General features: G+C 33.3%; 4 protein-coding genes across 7 annotated transcripts in view; all 4 read right to left on the minus strand.

The window, feature by feature from the left end:
• Window positions 1-18: 18 nt before the first annotated feature.
• Window positions 19-5,951, minus strand: LOC111700915 (uncharacterized). Of its 4 annotated transcripts, XM_023472017.1 has the most exons (12): window positions 5,678-5,951; window positions 5,309-5,616; window positions 5,043-5,133; window positions 4,382-4,658; window positions 3,635-4,313; window positions 3,308-3,427; window positions 2,051-2,324; window positions 1,660-1,975; window positions 1,487-1,580; window positions 967-1,086; window positions 813-860; window positions 456-548 (listed from the first exon to the last, which is right to left on the minus strand). In XM_023472017.1, exons 6-11 carry the CDS (start codon window positions 3,419-3,421, stop codon window positions 816-818), a joined length of 963 nt encoding a protein of 320 aa, XP_023327785.1. In that variant the 5' UTR covers window positions 3,422-3,427; window positions 3,635-4,313; window positions 4,382-4,658; window positions 5,043-5,133; window positions 5,309-5,616; window positions 5,678-5,951; the 3' UTR covers window positions 456-548; window positions 813-815. The 4 variants fall into 4 exon arrangements, with proteins under 4 accessions (XP_023327771.1, XP_023327764.1, XP_023327778.1 ...); XM_023472003.1 differs by having other exon boundaries at window positions 19-548; window positions 813-1,086; window positions 3,635-4,248; XM_023471996.1 differs by having other exon boundaries at window positions 19-548; window positions 813-1,086.
• Window positions 5,952-8,278: 2,327 nt separating this feature from the next.
• LOC111701092 (uncharacterized) lies at window positions 8,279-11,022 on the minus strand. Its single transcript, XM_023472241.1, has 6 exons — window positions 10,808-11,022; window positions 9,971-10,250; window positions 9,424-9,913; window positions 9,098-9,194; window positions 8,666-8,939; window positions 8,279-8,556 (listed from the first exon to the last, which is right to left on the minus strand). Exons 1-6 carry the CDS (start codon window positions 10,994-10,996, stop codon window positions 8,279-8,281), a joined length of 1,608 nt encoding a protein of 535 aa, XP_023328009.1. The 5' UTR covers window positions 10,997-11,022.
• Window positions 11,019-17,465, minus strand: LOC111700939 (GTPase Obg). The gene is made up of 12 exons (XM_023472026.1): window positions 17,070-17,465; window positions 16,585-16,657; window positions 16,162-16,220; window positions 15,761-15,855; window positions 14,710-14,798; window positions 14,370-14,428; window positions 13,935-13,996; window positions 13,287-13,347; window positions 13,069-13,132; window positions 12,637-12,801; window positions 12,236-12,360; window positions 11,019-11,371 (listed from the first exon to the last, which is right to left on the minus strand). The coding sequence occupies exons 1-12, from the start codon at window positions 17,442-17,444 to the stop codon at window positions 11,243-11,245; spliced, it is 1,356 nt and encodes a 451-aa protein (XP_023327794.1). The 5' UTR covers window positions 17,445-17,465; the 3' UTR covers window positions 11,019-11,242.
• A 148-nt stretch (window positions 17,466-17,613) lies between these two features.
• The window catches only part of LOC111700965 (AKT-interacting protein), a 4,457-nt gene continuing 2,851 nt past the window's right edge, over window positions 17,614-19,219 (minus strand). The window contains exons 9-10 of the mRNA XM_023472061.1: window positions 18,761-18,917; window positions 17,614-18,519 (exon numbers count right to left, since the gene is read on the minus strand). Of these exons, the coding sequence (XP_023327829.1) occupies window positions 18,484-18,519; window positions 18,761-18,917 (193 nt within the window). The 3' untranslated portion in view covers window positions 17,614-18,483. The remainder of the gene's footprint in view (window positions 18,520-18,760; window positions 18,918-19,219) is intronic.

Consider the following 19,219-nt stretch of genomic DNA (forward strand, 5'->3'; position numbering starts at 1 on the left):
TGGGACATTCTTAAATACTTTCTGAAAAGAAAAATACATAACAAATAGTAAATACCTTAACTGTATTTTTCAATATAAAAACTGCAAAAAATGCAGATTTTCGAAACACCAACTAGCTCTAATTTAACTTCACAGAATGATTAGTTAAAGTAAGCATTTTAGACAATAAAAAGTAAAATATACTCAATCTATGCAGGAAGGAAATAATACAACAAATCTTGAAGAAAAATCACAAGACAAAAACTAGTTATAAAACTTTTTATACATTTCACAAAGCTGACTCTGCTCTTGAGAATACCTTAGGAAACAACAATCAAAGATTTCCTTCACTGAATCTTCATTGTCCTTGTTCTCTGTCCAAAACAAAAGAACCTCAACAGGGGATTCCCATGTTACAAGGGTAGTGATCAGCCTTTCCTTCAACTCAGCACATATAGTAGACAGGTTGGATTCATCCCTATACTTCTTAAGAACTTCAAACACCTCAACAGCATTCTTAGTGGAGACAGGAAAATCCAGAATTTTGGACTTAACGAGGGCACACAAACCTTTAATAATTAACTTTAATACAGGGGTAAATACTTAATTGAATGAATGAATTGAATCTCCCCTTTACACAAATTTTTCTTCAAACTCAATATGTTTAAAGGCTTAGATCAAAGCAAAAGGTCTTTTAACAATCCCTAAATTTGATCTTTTGGGGAATATGAAGGATTTTATATCAATATTTTTTTGAGTGGTTAAAAAAGCCTACAAGTTGAAGTCACTATGTTTAATTACCCTGCTCTATCTATCCATTTCAATCTATGTACCTGTCAACTGATATTTGGTTGAAGTTTGAAACAACTCAAACAAAGCATCTACATTTTTAAAGTCAAATTCATGATCAATCTCACTTAGATCACTTTCATTCTTATAAATAAACTTGACCATGGTCTTAAACACATTTGCAGATTTTTCTTTAACCTTGACGACCTCAACACCATCTGTCCGCCGACTCAGAAACCCAAAAAACATTTTCTTGAAAACTGGAGAAACTAATCCCAGAAGAATCTTGTGTGCTCTGATTGATTCCTCTCCACTTTTCTAAATAAAAATTACATGTGTCGTTTCCCCAATGCACTGTTAGAAAAAACATTTTATTGGTGATTTTCAACTTACCTTGAGAGCATTTAGAAATTTGTAACATTTTATTCAAAATCGCAAAAAGAATTTTAGTAATATGACAATTTATACGATAACCCTAATTTTGAACAAAATGATTGTAATAAAATAATGCTTTGAGTACTTAAATATTACGAACAAAATGTTATGTTTTTTTTAACCGTGTGATGGAAGAGATCAGAACAAAAACCTGAGATGTAGATTTTTTACATAAAGGCATGGTTCAGATTTTAAGATCAAGTATTAACTTAATTTATTTATGCGAAAGTAGAATAAGTAGAAAATAATATTATTGAATTAATCCTGCCCAGTGCTCACTAACCTTATCAGTAATTTGAAACTCAACATCATGAAAGCTTTCTTCTTCCTCTTCCTCTGATTGCTCCAGAAACTTCTGATAGTCTATATACTTCAGCCTAATAAACATAACATAAAATACAACAGAACATGGTTTATTAAACTTTTAAATCAATTTTTAGTTTAAAGTCTTCTTACATGTAAGATGTAGTAACTTCAGGAATCTTTATTCTTGGGTATGTCACACGTCCGTCTAGTGTAACTCTGTACACATTGCTAATCAAAATATTCACAAGATCAACCCTGTCTTTATAGAGATTGCAGAATGAATCAACATCAGCAGAAGATGTCCAAGTGCTTTTCATAGTTATAGCTAATCTTAGATTAATAGCTTTGCAGATTTCCTCAAAGTTTAGAAGATCTTTATGTTGCTCAGTAACTTCAAGAACCTCCAGGGCATTTTCATCTGACAACGGAACTGTAGCTATTCTGGTTTTTGCTAACGCAGCTAAATCTTAAATGTATTTTAGTATTTACATCATATGATTTTATGTTATCAAATGATCCTCTTAATTATCAAATATTATACCTTCAATCTGATATTTATCAGCAAGCCTTAGTATCTCGAACAACAATGCAACATCAAGAATGTCATAGAACAGTTTTTCAAACATATTATCCGCAGTATCATAAATGAGTTTCATCATCTGTGTAAACCCTTCAAAAGAAAAATCTTTAATCTCTACCAATTCTAATTTCTCAGTGGTTGAAGCAAGAGACCCAAAAAACTGTTTTTTGAAAACAGGCGATACCAATGACAGCAAGAGCTTGTGGCATTTGATGGAACTCTCTAGGACACCCTCCTAAATATTAACAAATTAATTTTTGGGTCTGAATTAATGTGAGAACTCTAAACCTTGACCCATTATTATTATCATTATTAACAATCAACCTACAGACAAAGTACAACGACCTGTAGGTTGAAATACAACCCATAGTATAGATATACACTACACACACTACTAGTTTTTCAAATTAGGTTAGGTGAAGATAGATATAGTTGGTCACTGATTTTATCTGTTTTGGTTTTGTTAAAGGGAGTGTTCGCGAAAAATGAGAGAGGGTATAGGCTTAATGAGATAAAAAAGCGCTTTTGATCGCTACTAATCTTACTTTTATCTGTTGCGTCTATAAGGAGAAAATTGTTAAAAACATCTCATACCAAATAACATGGCGTCCATACAAATTGAGAAAATTGCAACATACGACTTGGACCGTAAAAAAATCAATTCAATTTCAAACATTTCATTCAGATATTACAACTTATAGTCATCGATTATCTTTCGCCACATTCATATAAAGTTGATTTTTCATAATATGTTTTAATTGTTATGATCTGAAAGTTACTTATAAAAACATTTATTCCTGTTTCGAGGATTTTTTGGTAATGAAGACGACATTTTCGTATTTTCCAGGAATGTTCGAAAACAAGTTGTAAACTAAATATTAGTTTAAAAAACAAAATCAAAACTAGTATGAAATATCAAATACATAAAAATGTGGCAAAAGATAATCCATGACTATAGGTTGTAATATCTAAATGATTTGTTTGATATTAATTTGATTTTTTTACGGTCTAAGTCGTATTTTCCAACTTCCTCAATTTGTATGGGCGCTATGCTCTTCGGTATGAGATGTCTTTATCAATTTTCTCCTTAAAGACGCAACAGATAGAAGTAAGATTAGTAGCGTTCAAAAGCGCTTTTTTATCGCATTAAGTCTATACCCCCTTTCATTTTTCGCGAACACTCCCTTTAAGTTAATTTATTTAACATATTTTGCTTGCCTCATCGTAAAATTGAAAGTTAACATCAGGGGAACAATCTAACAAAGATTTTATCCCAGTTTCCTGTGCATCTTTAAAGACCTCGGAAAAGTTTACAAGATTTAACTGCGACATTTTGCTCTAAAAAATAAATTTAGTTGTCATATGTACCACTACACAAGAAATTGAATTTTTCTATTCTCATTGATTTCATTTTGATAATCAATTTTATAAAATGGGACTTTCCAAAAACTTGAAATTTTCCCCACAAAACCATATATTTTCCAAAAATGTTAAAATTCAAATAACATTTAAAGTTTTTTTTCTAATCTTTTTTTTCCACCTTACCTTAATTTTGCTGATTTAAAACTGGCTAAAGCATTTTTTAATTTAAATTTCTGAAAAAAATAGCTAAGTTTGCACTAAAAAATATACAAAATAAAAAAATGTCAGTTCACTGGCATTCAGGCTGTGAAGAACAACTCAATTTAAGAACAGCCTTTGAGCGCATTATACTGATAATACCTTAATAGCTTGGAAGATAATTAATATGAGTATAACAAAAGCTTTAATATTACAAAAAATCATCTGATAAGAGAGAAGAAAAAATTTATTTTCTCATGATTTTTAAGACAAAGAATAAAATATAGACCAAATATGTCAATGATAACTTTAATGTTTAAGTATATTATAATTCTTCTCTTTGATTTAGTGGCCAATGGCCATGTAAGTTACCATTGATCATTGTTATAAGGATAGGCTTGTAGAGCAGGAGTATTAAGCTCGGCAAACAAATCACAAACTAGATCTTTATTGTCTTTATTCTCAGACCAGAATTTCAGGACGTCAACAGGAGTTTGCAATAATTTAAATGCCATTGACGTCACTAGCCTCTGTTTCAGATCACTGCATGTTGAAGATACACTGGGTTGATCTTCAAATTTCTTGGTAATTGCTAGAACCTCAATTGCATTGGCAGATGAGATTGGAATTTCACGGATTACTGTAATGACCATCTCAGAGAGTGCTAAGAAGATCATGATAAAAGGGATGTCGTCAGGATTTGTTAATTTAGAAAATGAAGAAGAAAAATACCTGGAAGGAGATATCTATAAGATATGTTCAGCAACATGAACAAATTCTCAGCATTCTCCTTACCAAGTTCTGCTCTCATGCTCTTCCCTTTACTTTCATAAATGAACTCTATCATAATCCTTAAGACTTCAGCTGGGAACTCTTCTTTTAAATTAACAACTTGAACCTTCTCCCCATCCACAATATCACTTGGAGATCCATAAAATTCTTGTTTAAAAACAGGAGAAACTAATGCCAAAAGTAGCTTGTGACCTCTGATCTTTTCCACTTGACCCTTCTAAATTAGAAATTAGACTTAAACTCTTGTTGTACTAAAAACTTTGCTTTTGCAAAAATCATGAAAAATCTTAATAGATTAAATGGATTATTATGGATGTATAATAAAAGATAATTTCCTTTTATTTAAAGAAGGGTTCCCTGATGATAAATATTCAACATAAAAAGGATTTCTATACCGAAAAAATGATTAAGTGCAAAAATAATCCTTAGCAGACAAAGCTGGTTTTTGGTGTGCAACAATTTTTATTGAATCATGTTAATCTAAAATCTTATTAATGAAGTCCATACTAAAAATCAAATCAAATCAGACTTTTAGAGATGTCGTACTACCACATGACAACTTTCGAAATGACTTTACTAATTCTACCCCCCCCCCCCATACCTTATCCAAAACATGGAACTCAACATCAAGGAAGGTGTCTCCTTCAAAATCTTGCTCAACAAACAGATTACAATAGTCAACATCTTTTAACCTACAAATTTCTAAACATCTTTAACTTTTACTTAAACATTTTTTTGTTGTAGGTTTTTACTTCTCCACTATTCAATCAAACTGATATAAAGAGAGTTTGTAGGGTTCTGTTAGCATTCTTTTACATTTGTTGAACCATAACGTCTTCCATTTGAAATAAAATAAATTCTGCATACCTGTAACTTGTATTAATTGGAAAATTCTTGTTTTCAATAGCAAACAATCCTTTGCTTGCTATAGAAAAACACATCTCGAACAGAATATCAACCGTCTCTGCCTTGTCTTGATTTATAGACCAAAAGTTAAGAACATCAGTGGAATATCTCCAAGTACCAAACATTGTATTGAAGATGCGATGACTGAGATTTATGCAGATATCCTCAAAGTTTAGAAGATCTTTATACTGTTCAATGATTTCTAGAAACTGCGTTTTGAGAGGACACCGGTACTGTAGCTATCCTGTTCTTCACTAGTGCAGCCAAACCTTAATTAAGTATAATTTAATTATGCCTTTAATATTATCTTTAGATAATTCTATATTTTACCTTCAATCTGGTATTTATCTGCTAGCCGTAGCAACTCAAACAGCAGTTCCACATCAATACTGTTCTGGATATGCTTCTCATAAAAATCCATTGTATCATCATAAATAAGCTTCAACATCTGCTCGAACACTACATAGGAGCAATCATTAATCTCCACCTCCTCTATTTCCTGGTGAGTGCTTGCAAGCGATCCATAGAACTGGTTTCTGAATACTGGAGAAATCAAGGAAAGGAGAAACTTGTGAGCTTTTATTGACCCTCCAAGGACCTCTTCCTAAACATAGAAAACCAGGAATTTTTGAATTTGAATTATATTTGTTGACTTGCCTCCTTAGATACTTTGAAGTTGACATCAGGAAAACAACCAGCAAGAACATTCCCTGGTTCCTGGGCCTTTTTCAAGACCTTCGCAAAGTTCACCGATTTGAGTTGTGCCATTATTTGAGTTTCTCTGAAAAATGTGCATAGAATAAGTCATGCTTTTCTGAAAACATGAAAAATAATGCATTTCAATATTTACTAACTAAATGTTAAGGATTTCAGCTTAATTTAATTTCAATTTTTGGTTCCTTGCTCTGAACCATGAAATTCATGAAAACTTAGTCTCCCTCCCCTTTGCAGTCTATTTTTATATAAATTCCAACTTTCTCCCTTAGTTTTAAGCAGGACATTTTTCTTGTAAAAATTTGGAATCTGAGACACCAGGTAAAAGTGGGGAAAGTGAAGCAAAAGAAGAGTGGCCTGTTATTGGCTGTTCTGGGATAATTGGTCTTCAAAAATTTCTTCAAATTTGTAACATTAAATCCATGTATAAAGCTTTGAAAAAAATAAACAAACTGAAAATGCTTCGAATTCAACAAATTAAAGCAAAAACCAAATAAAAATGCCCATTAATTAATAATCAAAAACGTTCAACATTTTAGTTCTTAAATTGTAATTTGCATAATGCATAACATGGGTGAATATTACAGCTGCCTTATATTGTCTTTAATTTAATCACCAAAAAAATTATTATTTCAATTTTTGCTAAATTGAGCATTTCAAAGTAAATTTTTTTATTCCAGAATTCAAAGGAATGCCTAACCCATGAATATGAACAGATCGCAGTGTCTCTAACAATATCACTTTATCCATAAAACTCAATGCTCGGCCCCCTGGCTTTCATAATTTATATAAATGACATTGACTGGACTGCTGAACTAATAAGTATATTGAAGAAATTTGCTGACGACACCAAACTGGGTCACAGAGTCAGAAATGATGGATGTCTAAACAAACTAATTGATTGGGCAGACACCTGGTGCATGGATTTTAATGTTCTAAAATGCAAAGTTCTACATCTAGGCAGACAAAACAAAAAATTTGAATATAAAATGAATGGTTTGGTGTTGGAATCTGTCGACAAAGAGCGAGATATCGGCGTTGTAGTGGAAAATTCCTTAACATCTTCTCTACAGTGTGCAGAGGCAGCTCGGAGAGCTACTGGAGTCTACCCAAATAACTAAGGCATTCTTGTATCGTGATAGAGTTACATTTCTTAGGCTTAACACACAATTTGTGAGGTGTCACCTTGAGTTTGCAGTTACTGGTTGGTCCCCATGGACAGTTGGAGATAGGGACACCCAAGAGAAAGTTCAGATCAAAGCAATTAATCAAATAACAGGACTCAAGGGTAAAACATACATGGAAAAACTACAGGAACTTGGTATCCAGTCACTGGAACAAAGGAGAGTTAGATTTGATCTTATTCAGACATTTGAAATACTCAGAGGTTATGATAAAGTAGAGAAGGGGACTTGGTTTACTTTGGTCGGCTCAGATGTTACAAGACAAACAAGAATGACGTCTTACAAGGATAACTTGGTACCAACGCATTCTAGGACAGATCTTTCACGCAACTTCTTCTCAAACCGGATAGCAAACCTATGGAACAATTTACCTACTGAAATCAAGGATGCAAAATCTCTAAATATCTTTAAATCTCTACTTGACGCCCATCTTTAACACCTTGAATTACTATGCTAGGATTAGTGTGGAAGAGGTTACAGAAGGAGGACGTAAATCTAGGGGACTTGATCACTTCTCCGAGAGGACCTAACTGAAATTCCGGTTATGCTCCTACCTGGAGTCCTGGGGATAACTCATCAAGTATTCCAAGTAAGTAAGTGATAACCTGTTTATCTTCTTTAAACGAACTTCTATAAAATCGAAAATGAAATAAGATTATGAATGTTGGTTAGAATGATTAATAATATATTAAATAACTTTAGGAGAAAACGTAACATTATCTGTCCCTTATCAACGTAGATGATTAAAATTATATATGTATTTTGATGTATTTTTTTTTCAAAATATATAAATGATTATTTCTTGTAATTATATCTGTGATTAAACAAGGTACTTAACAACAAATTTTCTTTGGCGCTCCGCGCACACATGAAAAGAATTGACTGACTCATATCGTTAATTTTACAGCTGTTGAAAGTATAAATGTTTTTAAAAACACAAGAAAAGAAAAAGATTTGAATTGAACACAGCCAAATCTGCATGCAACAACTGAAAATTTCATTTTTTCGTCGTCAAACCCTTAAAAAAGAACTTTTATTTTGAAAAATTCATATTCTTGTTTGCTAGAACACAACTATCGAACATTTCAGTGACAAGATCTATGTTGTTCCTGTTAGCCGCCCAGAAATTCAGCACATCGGCGGGTGATGACCAACTATTGACAGCTCTTGTTAATCTCTGTTTCAGATCAATGCAGGTTGAAGCAAGATTTGAGTCATTTTCATATCTCTTGATGGCTGCTAGAACTTCGATTGCATTTTTAGCTGATAAAGAGATTTGACTAATTCTGTACCTTACAATTTCACTAAACCCTAAAATATGAATAGTTTATCATAAAGTTGAAAATTGGATTATTTACAATTCTTTTATAATTCTGAATTTCTAAGTTGTAAGTTCTTGAAGGAAAAAAATTTGACTCGCCTGCTAAAAAATGCTTATTAAACAGCGTCAGTAACACAAGTAGAGAATTAAGGTCCATCTTCCCGACCTCTGTTTTAATGTTCTCGTCTTTAGACTCATGGATGATGTTGATCATGGTTTTAAACTCTTTGGGTGGAACGTTCTCAACAGTTAAGACATGCACCTCGTCTTTCTTATTCTTCACCGATGCAACACTATAGAAACTTGATCGAAAACTAAATGAGACCAAAGATAATAGAAGTTTGTTTGCTCTTATTGATTCCACTTTACCATCCTAAATATAAACAAGCTTAGATATATTTTTTAATTTACTAGTAAATTACTGAGTAGACTAAATTACAGTGGTGCAACTGTACAACTTAGATTCAGTGGATTAAAACTAACGTGCAGTTAACGCTGGAACTGGTGTACAACTAAAACACATTTTCAAACCTGATCTAGTATCTTGAACTCTACAACATGGAATTTTTCTTCAGTATTCTCTGCATTTAGGTGTTCAAGAATTTTCTGGTAATCTACACTCTTCAGCCTAAGTATTTATTGTTGAGGTTAATTAATAGAGTATTTTTATAATCCTACCCCCCCCCCCCATCATATTAGGAATGTTTGAAAGGTAGGAGGTAGTTATTTAATAGGGTATTTTTTTTAAATCTTAACCCCCCCCCATTATATTAGGAATGTTTGAAAAGTAGCAGGTAGTTATTCTAAATATATAACCCTATAAATTAATTAATTTATGAAAAAATGTTTCTACTAACTTGAAATTCCTTATCCTAAGTGTTTTAACCAGTGCCTGATAAGATGAGAATGAGAATCCAGTTGTAGTATTTTGTGCCTGATTATTTGAGAACAAAAGCCCAGATGTTGTATTTGGTGCCTGATGAGATGAGAATGAGAATCCAGTTGTAGTATTTTGTGCCTGATTATTTGGGAACAAAAGCCCAGATGTTGTATTTCTATTCAGTACCTTATTATTAAAGATCCCTTCTACGGCTAACAGAGAACATTTTTCGAATAACACATTTATCAATTCTGTTTTAGATTTGTTTAAACTCCAGAAGCTAAGAACGTCAGCAGAAGACTTCCAACTATTACAAACAGCTCTAGCAACTCTTCTACTCAGCGCAAAGCAGGTTGCTTCAAAGTTCAGAAGATCCTTATACTGTTCAGTAATTTCAAGAACCTTCAGAGCATTTGAAACAGACACGGGTACAGTTTCTAGTCTTGACTTCACTAAATAAGACAAACCTAAAACATATTCCAGTAAAATCTTATTCAATGTTAATATATCAATATTCAATGTACCTTCTATCTGATATTTCTCAGCCAATATCAGTAGTTCAAATAGCAGTCCAAAATCGTCTCTGCAAAGAAATGCTTTCTCTTGTTTATCATAAGGGTCGTCATAGATGAGTTCAATCATCAGTTTGAATGCTTCATAAGAGCAATCTTCAATCTTGACCACTTCTATTTCCTGTTCAGAAGATGCAAAAGCTCCAAAGAACTGTTGTTTGAACACCAGTGATACCAACGAGAGCAGAAACTTATGTGCTTGAATAGACCCAACAAGGACATCTTCATTATCCTAAACAAACAAGGAATATACTTTGTATACTGCAGGATAATTTAAATATACTATTATTCAAAACAAATGATAAAAATTCAAAAAAGGAAAAAGCGCGAAAATAGGTAAAAAAAAAAATAAAGGCAAAAAGAGAATAAAGTTTGTTTGGGTAAAATTAGTTTTGCTCTAAACCAGTATTTTCTATAGCGATATTCCAACTAATTATGTCTATCCGTTTTACTATCTATTTAAGAAAAAGGAAATTTATTTTTCTGCCCTAATCAGTAAAAAAATTCGAACAGGATAACTCTGGGAAAAACAGAAATAAGTGGGTACAACTTAAGTTTATAAATTCTAGTTTAATTTAATCAATTTTTTTTTAAAGATTAATCCCTAAAACTGTATTATCTTTTATAGAGATATTTGTAAATCAGCACCTTACACTTACAGTCTACCATCATTCCCATTCCCGAGCCTCCTTCCAAAATAACCATAAACATAAACAACCCCCTGACTAACTAAATAACATCCCTGTTCCAGAATAAAAAAGAATTGACATTAAAATAAAAATGTTTAACCTTGTCGAAAAATTGAAAATTTACATCTGGAAAGCTGGTTTCCGAACCCTCCTTCTGGGCATTTTCCAAAATTTTAAAGAAATCCAATTTATTTAGCTGCGCCATTTTTTCTGAAAATAAATATAAAAAAGAAAATTTTGTCAGCGTAAGTTGTTTTTGAAATTCAATTTGTGAATTATGCTTAGCCATAGCATCCTAGTAAATTTTTTTCGCAAAAAAATTATAAATTTGACGCTCACGCCATTAAATCATACAATAATTGATTTTTTAGTTTCCTCTTTTTCCTAGGGTTATTAGAAAAATTCAATTTCTTTATGTGCAATCTTTTTGTAGGCGTTACAGTTCAAATCATTTACAATCGCTTTTTGACTATCACAAAAATAGAATAAACTACACTTTGGTAAAATTAATGCAAATAAAAGTCAGAAATTTTTATCAAAAATCTTCCTCCGCTTCCTCCTGTATTAACAGGGTAGTATCATGAACCTCCCTGACTCTAGTCAGGAGCTGAGTAAGACCCAACCCTGTTTTCCCAGATATCGGAATCACCTCCATATCACAGGTCTAGAACAACAATATTTATAACATTATAACTATGTAAAAGATGCAACAATGCTTTCCGAATCTTTCAGGAATTATTAAAGGACCCTCACTGCAAAGATGACAATGCCCGATTTAAAACGGTACCCTAAAAAGCTTAGTTTAACCAATTATGAATTAAATAGCCATGTTTTGTTAATATAAACTGTTAATCTTTATTTGGGGTTTCTCGGCGAAAGTGACTTGCCAATATCTTGCCTAAAAGATCAATGGAGAGAAATTTACAGAAATAAACAATTTCTAGTCAGATTTCTGATCAGATTAAGGTTTCAAGAGTACCGTTGTAAATCGGACGTAGCTATTCTTCGCATGGAGGGTAATTTGACATTTCTCTAACAGTCCCTTTAAGCACAAGAGGCTGAAATCACTTTTAGGAAAAAATGTCCTGCAAAATGTTTGAGGGTATATCATCGGGGGGATGATATACCGCTCAAAGTTTATTTTTAATTAATGTTATGATGAATTGAGTCAGAATTTTTTTTCTCCATTAATTTTTTTGCGTCAGTTATAGTCCAAAGGTTTAGAGACAAAGAAGAACATAGTCAACCTAATTTTTACTGCGGATTTCAAGGCTGAAATTGAGCCTTTATGGAAAATATAAGATTTCTGGTAAACAAATTTAACGTTAAAAAGTGACTGATTTGTTAAGCAGTGAAATAAGTAAAGTTTTAATAAGAATCAAAAAGAGGTAATTTTCAATTTTTCAGATTTCTCCAAAACTTTGATACAAAATCCTTTAAAAAGGTCCAGTTTGTTGAACCGTTTAACGGTTTTAAAGCTAAATATACGAGTTGGTATCCGTTCATTAGAAGGCGTAAATCGTCGTTCCTTGAGTAGATCTAGAGTATCCTTGGACTGGAGGAGATCAATCTTGTTTGCAACTACAGCCGAGGGTCGGAGGGATAAACCTGGAGAATATTCCTCGAGTTCATATTGAAGGTCTCGCAACTGATCTACAAAAGTAATTGTTTGGACTAGACAGATATATATGTAGATGAACCCCGCCCCCCGCCATGTAAGTAGTAGCGACAACACCCGGTCAACCATCATCCTGACAATTTAAAATAAAATGACAAATTGACATGAAACCAAAATAATTTGTTACAAAAAGGCAAGTTACCAACAATTTCTCACTTCAACTGATTAATTTTTATTCAACTACTGTTGTTGAGCAGGAGCATAAAATATGCTGAAGTTCCCCCCCCCCCCCCCGGCATGATAATGCTTACCTAACGGATTTGTGGCACTGAGATCGATTACATAAAGAAGAAGACGACATCTTTCAACATGGCGTAGAAATGCGTGTCCTAAACCTTTGTTTTTACTTGCTCCAGGTACAAGACCAGGCAGGTCGGCCACTGCTAGCTGATCTAGGTCATCATACATTACCATGCCTAATAAAAAATGCAAATACACGTAATACAAGTAGCAATAAATAAACTTTTTAATTTAAGAATTTCCATTTATTATATATTTCATTAGTTGTTTTAATATTAGGAAAGTCGTCGAGTCAAATTTTTCAGAAAAAAAGACGGAACAATATGAATCAAAATTCTTTAACGAAGAGTAAGACCTCCATCTTAAATGGACTGAACCGTTGATAAGTTATTTGTAAGAATCTATTTTAATAAATGAAAAATTTGCTGAGTAAATATAATCACCTATATGAGGATTCAAAGTTGTAAATGGGTATGCTGCAACCTTTGGTCTCGCTCGAGAGATTGCCTAAATAAAAAATGTAAGGGTTACATGAATACATATCATACAATAGAAAATAATGAGAAAATAAATTCTCGAAACAGCGTCCTAAGTGTAAAAAGACCCCATATTAGTAAAAAAAGGTATTTTCAATAAAATAAACCCTGAAAAAGTTCCAAACCTGTAAAAGAGTAGATTTTCCAGCATTAGGAAATCCAATTAACCCAATGTCAGCCATTATTCTAAAAATTAATGAATTAACAATATTTTGATTAAATTTTTTAACGTTTGAGAATTAAACTAAACTATAATAGACAATCAAATTAAACAAAAATGGATTTTTTTTTAATCCCTAGTGATCACTCTACTGATACCGACTCAGTTTAAATGAATCAACCCCATTTATCGCCCTGGCATTACAAATATTCAATTTACAAGCTAGCAACATTTATAGGTTATTTTGATGGCCTTGTCAATGCTTGAGACTTAAATGACCTCAAACATCCTCCCTAAACTCTTGACAATATACAGTAGCAGAGTACAAACATAAACTTCTCCACCCTAAACCCTTGACAATTACAGTAGCTGAGTAGCATGGTGTATTTACCTAAGTTCTAGAAACAAAAACTTCTCAACCCTAAACTAAACTCTTGTCAATATACAGCAGCTGGGTGTATTTACCCGAGTTCTAGAGTATAAACATAAACTTATCCACCCTAAACCATTGACAATATACAGTAACAGGGTGTATTTACCTAAGTTCTAGAGTATAAACATAAACTTCTCCATCCTAAACCCTTGACAATATACAGTAACAGGGTGTATTTACCTAAGTTCTAGAGTATAAACATAAACTTCTCCATCTGCCCCAACCTCTGATATTTTAGGCGCCTAAATAATTAGATTCTTAAAACGGAAACTATTCTCTTCAAAAACAATCAAGACTGAAATAAACGTTAATCAATTTATCAAACGTCTTCTCTCTGCTTTATCATTAGTTGGCTCTCACAGGGCTAAATATTTTCAAGAATTGAAGTAGTTTTTGACAATTTGGGAAAAAATAAAAAATTAGAGATCAACTGGCAAGATTTTTTTTCTATTTTTAATAAAAAAATTTAAAAATATTTTCCCATTCCCAATTAACAAAAAAATTAAAAAGGTTGATAGGTTACTTTTCAAGAAAATATATTTACCCCTGGGTTCATCAGTTTCTTTTATACTAAAACAACATTATTTAATTTTTACAAATTAAAATAACAAATACCTGGTTAACCGATGTTCTAAAGCTTGCATTTCCTTTCCCTCCCGCACCTCCCTTGGCCGCTAAAGATAGAAGTTAATAAACTAATCCATAATTGACATCAAAAAGGGGGATAATCGCTTTTGACCCATCGTAAATGACGCTGAAGACTTTGATTAAAAAGGGAAAATTTATCTTTTTAATTCAAACGTCCGGTAAATAATGTTTTTTTCTTAATTAGGAGATTCTTTTAAGACGAGTACAATGTACATGTTGAAACATAAATAAAATTCTTTGAAAAAATGCCAATGGCCCTTTTGTGAGGTTTACCCTGAAAATCCGGATAATAACCTTAGTTTGTTACCTATAAACATACAACCCTCCTTGGAAAGATCGCAAACCATTTCCCCCTCAAGGTTCCGTACAATAGTTCCTACTGGAACAGGAACTATTCTAAAATAAAACTAGAATAAATTAAATGGAGACTTGAACTAACGATCTGAAGTGAGATCTCTACATTAATCATTGATCTCCAATTTATCAAGACCCGCGGATTAATTTAATTCCTCTATGATATCCCGTGTTCGCCATACTTTAATTTAGGGTTTAAATCATATGTGCCGACATTGGATATCGGGATCGAGTGTTCATAATTAACAGTATTTTACACTTAAGTTCCGACTTCTGGTAACTGAGTAAATTGTCAGTGGTAATCCTGTCCAATGTCCATAAGTTCGTAGTAACCTGAATCCTGTCCAATGTCCATGAGTTAGTAGTAACCTGAATCCTGTCCAATGTCCATGAGTTCGTAGTAACCTGAATCGTGTCCAATGTCCATAAGTTCGTAGTAACCTGAATCGCTCTGTGACCTCTGAAGTCGACCCCTATCTTAACGATAGACGGTTTAATTGCCCGACATATTTTCATCTCATTTATAGTTTATGTTTGGCCCGCACATACCCCTGTAGTGTAGTGTACACACATACATGCAATGCATACATATTTACATATTCAGACCCACTCCTTTTTATATAGTTGACCCATTGCGAACATTTCCGTAGACCACTGTTTAATACTGACCCCGACCTCTTGGAAACATTAACTTCCTGAAAACCCTGACCTCTCGGAAACCTTTACCTCTGACCTCCTACAGATTCTACCCTTCTGGAATCTGGATTCCTGACCTCCTATGACCTGGAGATCCTCATGTATCCTCTTGAAGACCCTCTCGTATCCCCTGACCTCCAGTAGACTCTCATGTATCCTCTTTGAGACCCTGACCTCCCGGAGATCGACTCCTTAGATTATCGGACCACCTGAAGACCTTGACCTCTCATAACCAATGACCTCAAGGATCCTCTAACCTACCGGATACCTTGACCTCCTGTATATTCAGACCCCCTGAATCCCCTGACCTGTGTTTAGCATCTGCACCATGCATATCCTTGTTTCTACCAGCTCTGCCGTTCTCTCCCTTGATCTCAAACTTCAGATGGGATAAATCCTTCTTCTAAAAATGACATAATTCCATAAATGAAAAACCAAAATATTCGTGCAAAGTAAAATTTACAATTGAACATTTTTTTTTGCAAATATTTTTTTTTACTTCTTAGAACTTTTTTTCATTATTAGTAAACCAATCGAAGAAAAAGAAAAAGCACGTTACGTTTCCCCATTTTGATTATCATCCATAAGACTATTTACCTAAATCTATCGTTATAATGAACATAATAGAAGAAAACGCGACAAACCCAAAGACGTAGGCGCTAATATCCCCAAAAAAAACAGGAACAATATAGTCAAATAAACAACGAACCCTGGAGTCTGCTGTAAATATGACGTGAGCCCCATGACCTCCATCTGCACCATCTGGACCTAGAAAATAAATAGTTTGGAATTGTAATAATATGTCAAATGTAAATAACAATGTTAAACCATAGTTACCCACAATGAGTTTCAATAAAGGAAGCGACTTTCGGGGTAAAAATATAGTTAATAATCCTATGCAAGACCATCGAATTTACTCTGAAGGTTAGAATTAACGCAATTAATTTAATTATTGTTGGTTACCCTGTGGTTTTAGAAAAAAAAAGTCAAATAAAAATGAATAATCAAATACACTCAATTGTATTTATGAAAGAAATAACAATTTTAATGTTAAATTAATAAATAAAAATTGTATTATTAATGCATTAAAAAAAGAAGAGAAACGAACATAATGATTAAAAGTGTAGAAAACCTGCAAATTCAACTAAATAAACCGAAAGAAAAGATATTCTTCCATCTCCACCCTTTCCTCCAGATACCCGGACCTAAAATAATAGACAGTAATGGTCTATCATTTTTTCAAAAAATTGTAAAAAAGCTTTGTCAAAAACTGTAACTTTCGAGTGAAAGAACTTTTCAACACAACAGTGCCATGACAATCTCCATAAAGAAAAACCACAGAAATACAAAATACAGAAAAAATCATCTCCAAAAAAATTACGGAATGATCAATCTCCAGAAAATTTTTTTAAAACCAAGTATCAGCATTTTTTCTTTTATTCTATGATAGGCCGTCTGAAGCGCAAAGGCTGCAACGAAACCGAGCGCTGCAGCTAGGGGCCGAACGCTGCGTCTGGAATATACTAGAGGGCGAAGTTCTAAAAAAGATAAATCTTATTTATTAATGTGTTCTCCCTTACATATCGTCATAATAGATTAGATTAATGAAATCCCAACCTCAGTCCAGTCGACAAATCTTTTTACAGGATTCTCGGAGGATTTTCCCTTCACAGGGCGGAGAGGTTTCGCCGGAGTGTATTCGCCCTTTATCGTATTCTTGACTATATAAGATGAATCCGCTGTCTTTTTATAATTAAGCCTCGTATCTGCCGCCACAGTTGTGAGATGATATCGCGTCTCCGCCGTTGACTGGATATTGACATTAAACTTAGTCCGACTTTCTTTAACTACATCTGCATTTGTTTGGAACCATCTGTGGCGGAGATGTTCCGCCCTTAGTTTAAATCTTAAATTACAAAGTTGACAAAATCCATTTTTCAACATTATTATCTGAAAAAACGCTAGAAATATATAAGTGCATTTATTTTTCATGGTATTAGTATATTCATTCAATTACAGTTAAATTACAGCTAGTTTTGATTAGGTTACACAAATATTTATATAAAAATGCGCAAAAATATTTTTCTACATAATATTTACAAGATAACAATAAATTGCATAACATCAACGGCATGAGGTTAATGAAACTATTAGGCATATATAGTATTTTAAGGCCTAAACATTAAATTTATTTGCCGAAGTAGTAAAAATTATTCTAAATTAATTTCTAATCAAATTTAATAACAAGTATAAATCTTCTCTTTGGGGACATAGGACAAGGACGAAGATTGATGAGGTGGGAGGGTGGACGAGGACTGATGAGGTGGGAGGGCGGACGAGGATTGATGAGGTGGGAAGGCGGACGAGGATTGATGAGGTGGGATGGCGGACAAGGAATGATGAGGTGGGAGGGCGGACGAGGATTGATGAGGTGGGAGGGCGGACGAGGATTAATGAGGTGGGATGGCGGACGAGGATTGATGAGGTGGGAAGGCGGACGAGGATTGATGAGGTGGGAGGGCGGAAGAGGATTGATGAGGTGGGATGGCGGACGATGTGAACAAGATCATTGAAAAATATAGCATAGTAAGTGCGGCTAAAAAGGGTAAAAACAAGTTTTATGGAAGGGATAAGGATGCCAGGAAAGGAATAACACAGAACGGAATATGTATATTATATATATCTATATTTAAATACTGAATAGTCGATAAACTTTACTATATTGTAGGGGATAGAATAAGTAACAGAGAAATATAAAAGTATAAAAATGAAAATTTTCAATCTCAAAACACAACAATTACTTATTTTAGCACAGGGGTGGGTGGTCACATGGTTGTATTATAAAATTATCTATGTTTCAAAGAAAATTTGTAAAAAATGTTATTTTAAAGCTAAAGCTGACAGAACTTCAAAAATAATTCTCATATAACCGACAGTTACTTGAAGTTTTCCAAACTGCATCCTTAGTAATCAATGAAGCAAGCAGGCCCCGTGTTCTATGCATTAGTGTAACTAGAAGATATATTTCTGTCTATTTCGGAAGAGAGCTGGGTCCCGAGGTTTTAACCTAAATAATCAATTAATTAATTATAGGTCAACCATATTTCAAAAAAATTTAATTATAAATTTAGTTAGTTTAAATTACCAGGATATAATGTAAATCCATTGAAGAAGTAACAATGAAGAAAAAACCTCCTTTACAGACTTGTTTTCAGATTTAATTTTTTTAAAATTCTACATCATTGCGTTAAAAAGGAGGGAATTATGATTTCAAGTTTAATTTTTCTATTTCTGTCTGAAAGCTGTACCTCGGGCATATCGGAGAAGATGGTTAGGGATCCGGTCGTCATGTAGGATTTCCTATTCCTGTATTCTCCCTCCCCAACCGAACCTTCTCCCCCTGCTCCTCCGCTTTTCAAATCTTGAAGAGCTCCTTCATGAACTGCAGGGTCAAACTTGCTGAACCTAAACTAGCAACATTTAGAAAAAACGTTTTGCTCGCAATATTTATGAGATTGTAGACGTAATTTCAAATGACCCTCCATTTACAAGCGTGGAATGTTCGATTCAAATCGGTACCCTTAGAGCTTTTATCTAAATAACAACGAGGTAGATATTGTCGTTTTTCCAAGGGTTTCCTACTCTACTAGTTACTACATAAATCCGTTGTGAATTTAACATGCCAAGCTTTTTCATTTGAAACTACGTCTTCAGTCCTTTCAAACTCTCGATTTTAATACCAAATCCAGATTTTAGACCGGGGGGGG

This window comes from Eurytemora carolleeae, unplaced genomic scaffold (genome assembly GCF_000591075.1).
Source record: "Eurytemora carolleeae unplaced genomic scaffold, Eaff_2.0 scaffold97, whole genome shotgun sequence".
Taxonomy (NCBI): domain Eukaryota; kingdom Metazoa; phylum Arthropoda; class Copepoda; order Calanoida; family Temoridae; genus Eurytemora; species Eurytemora carolleeae.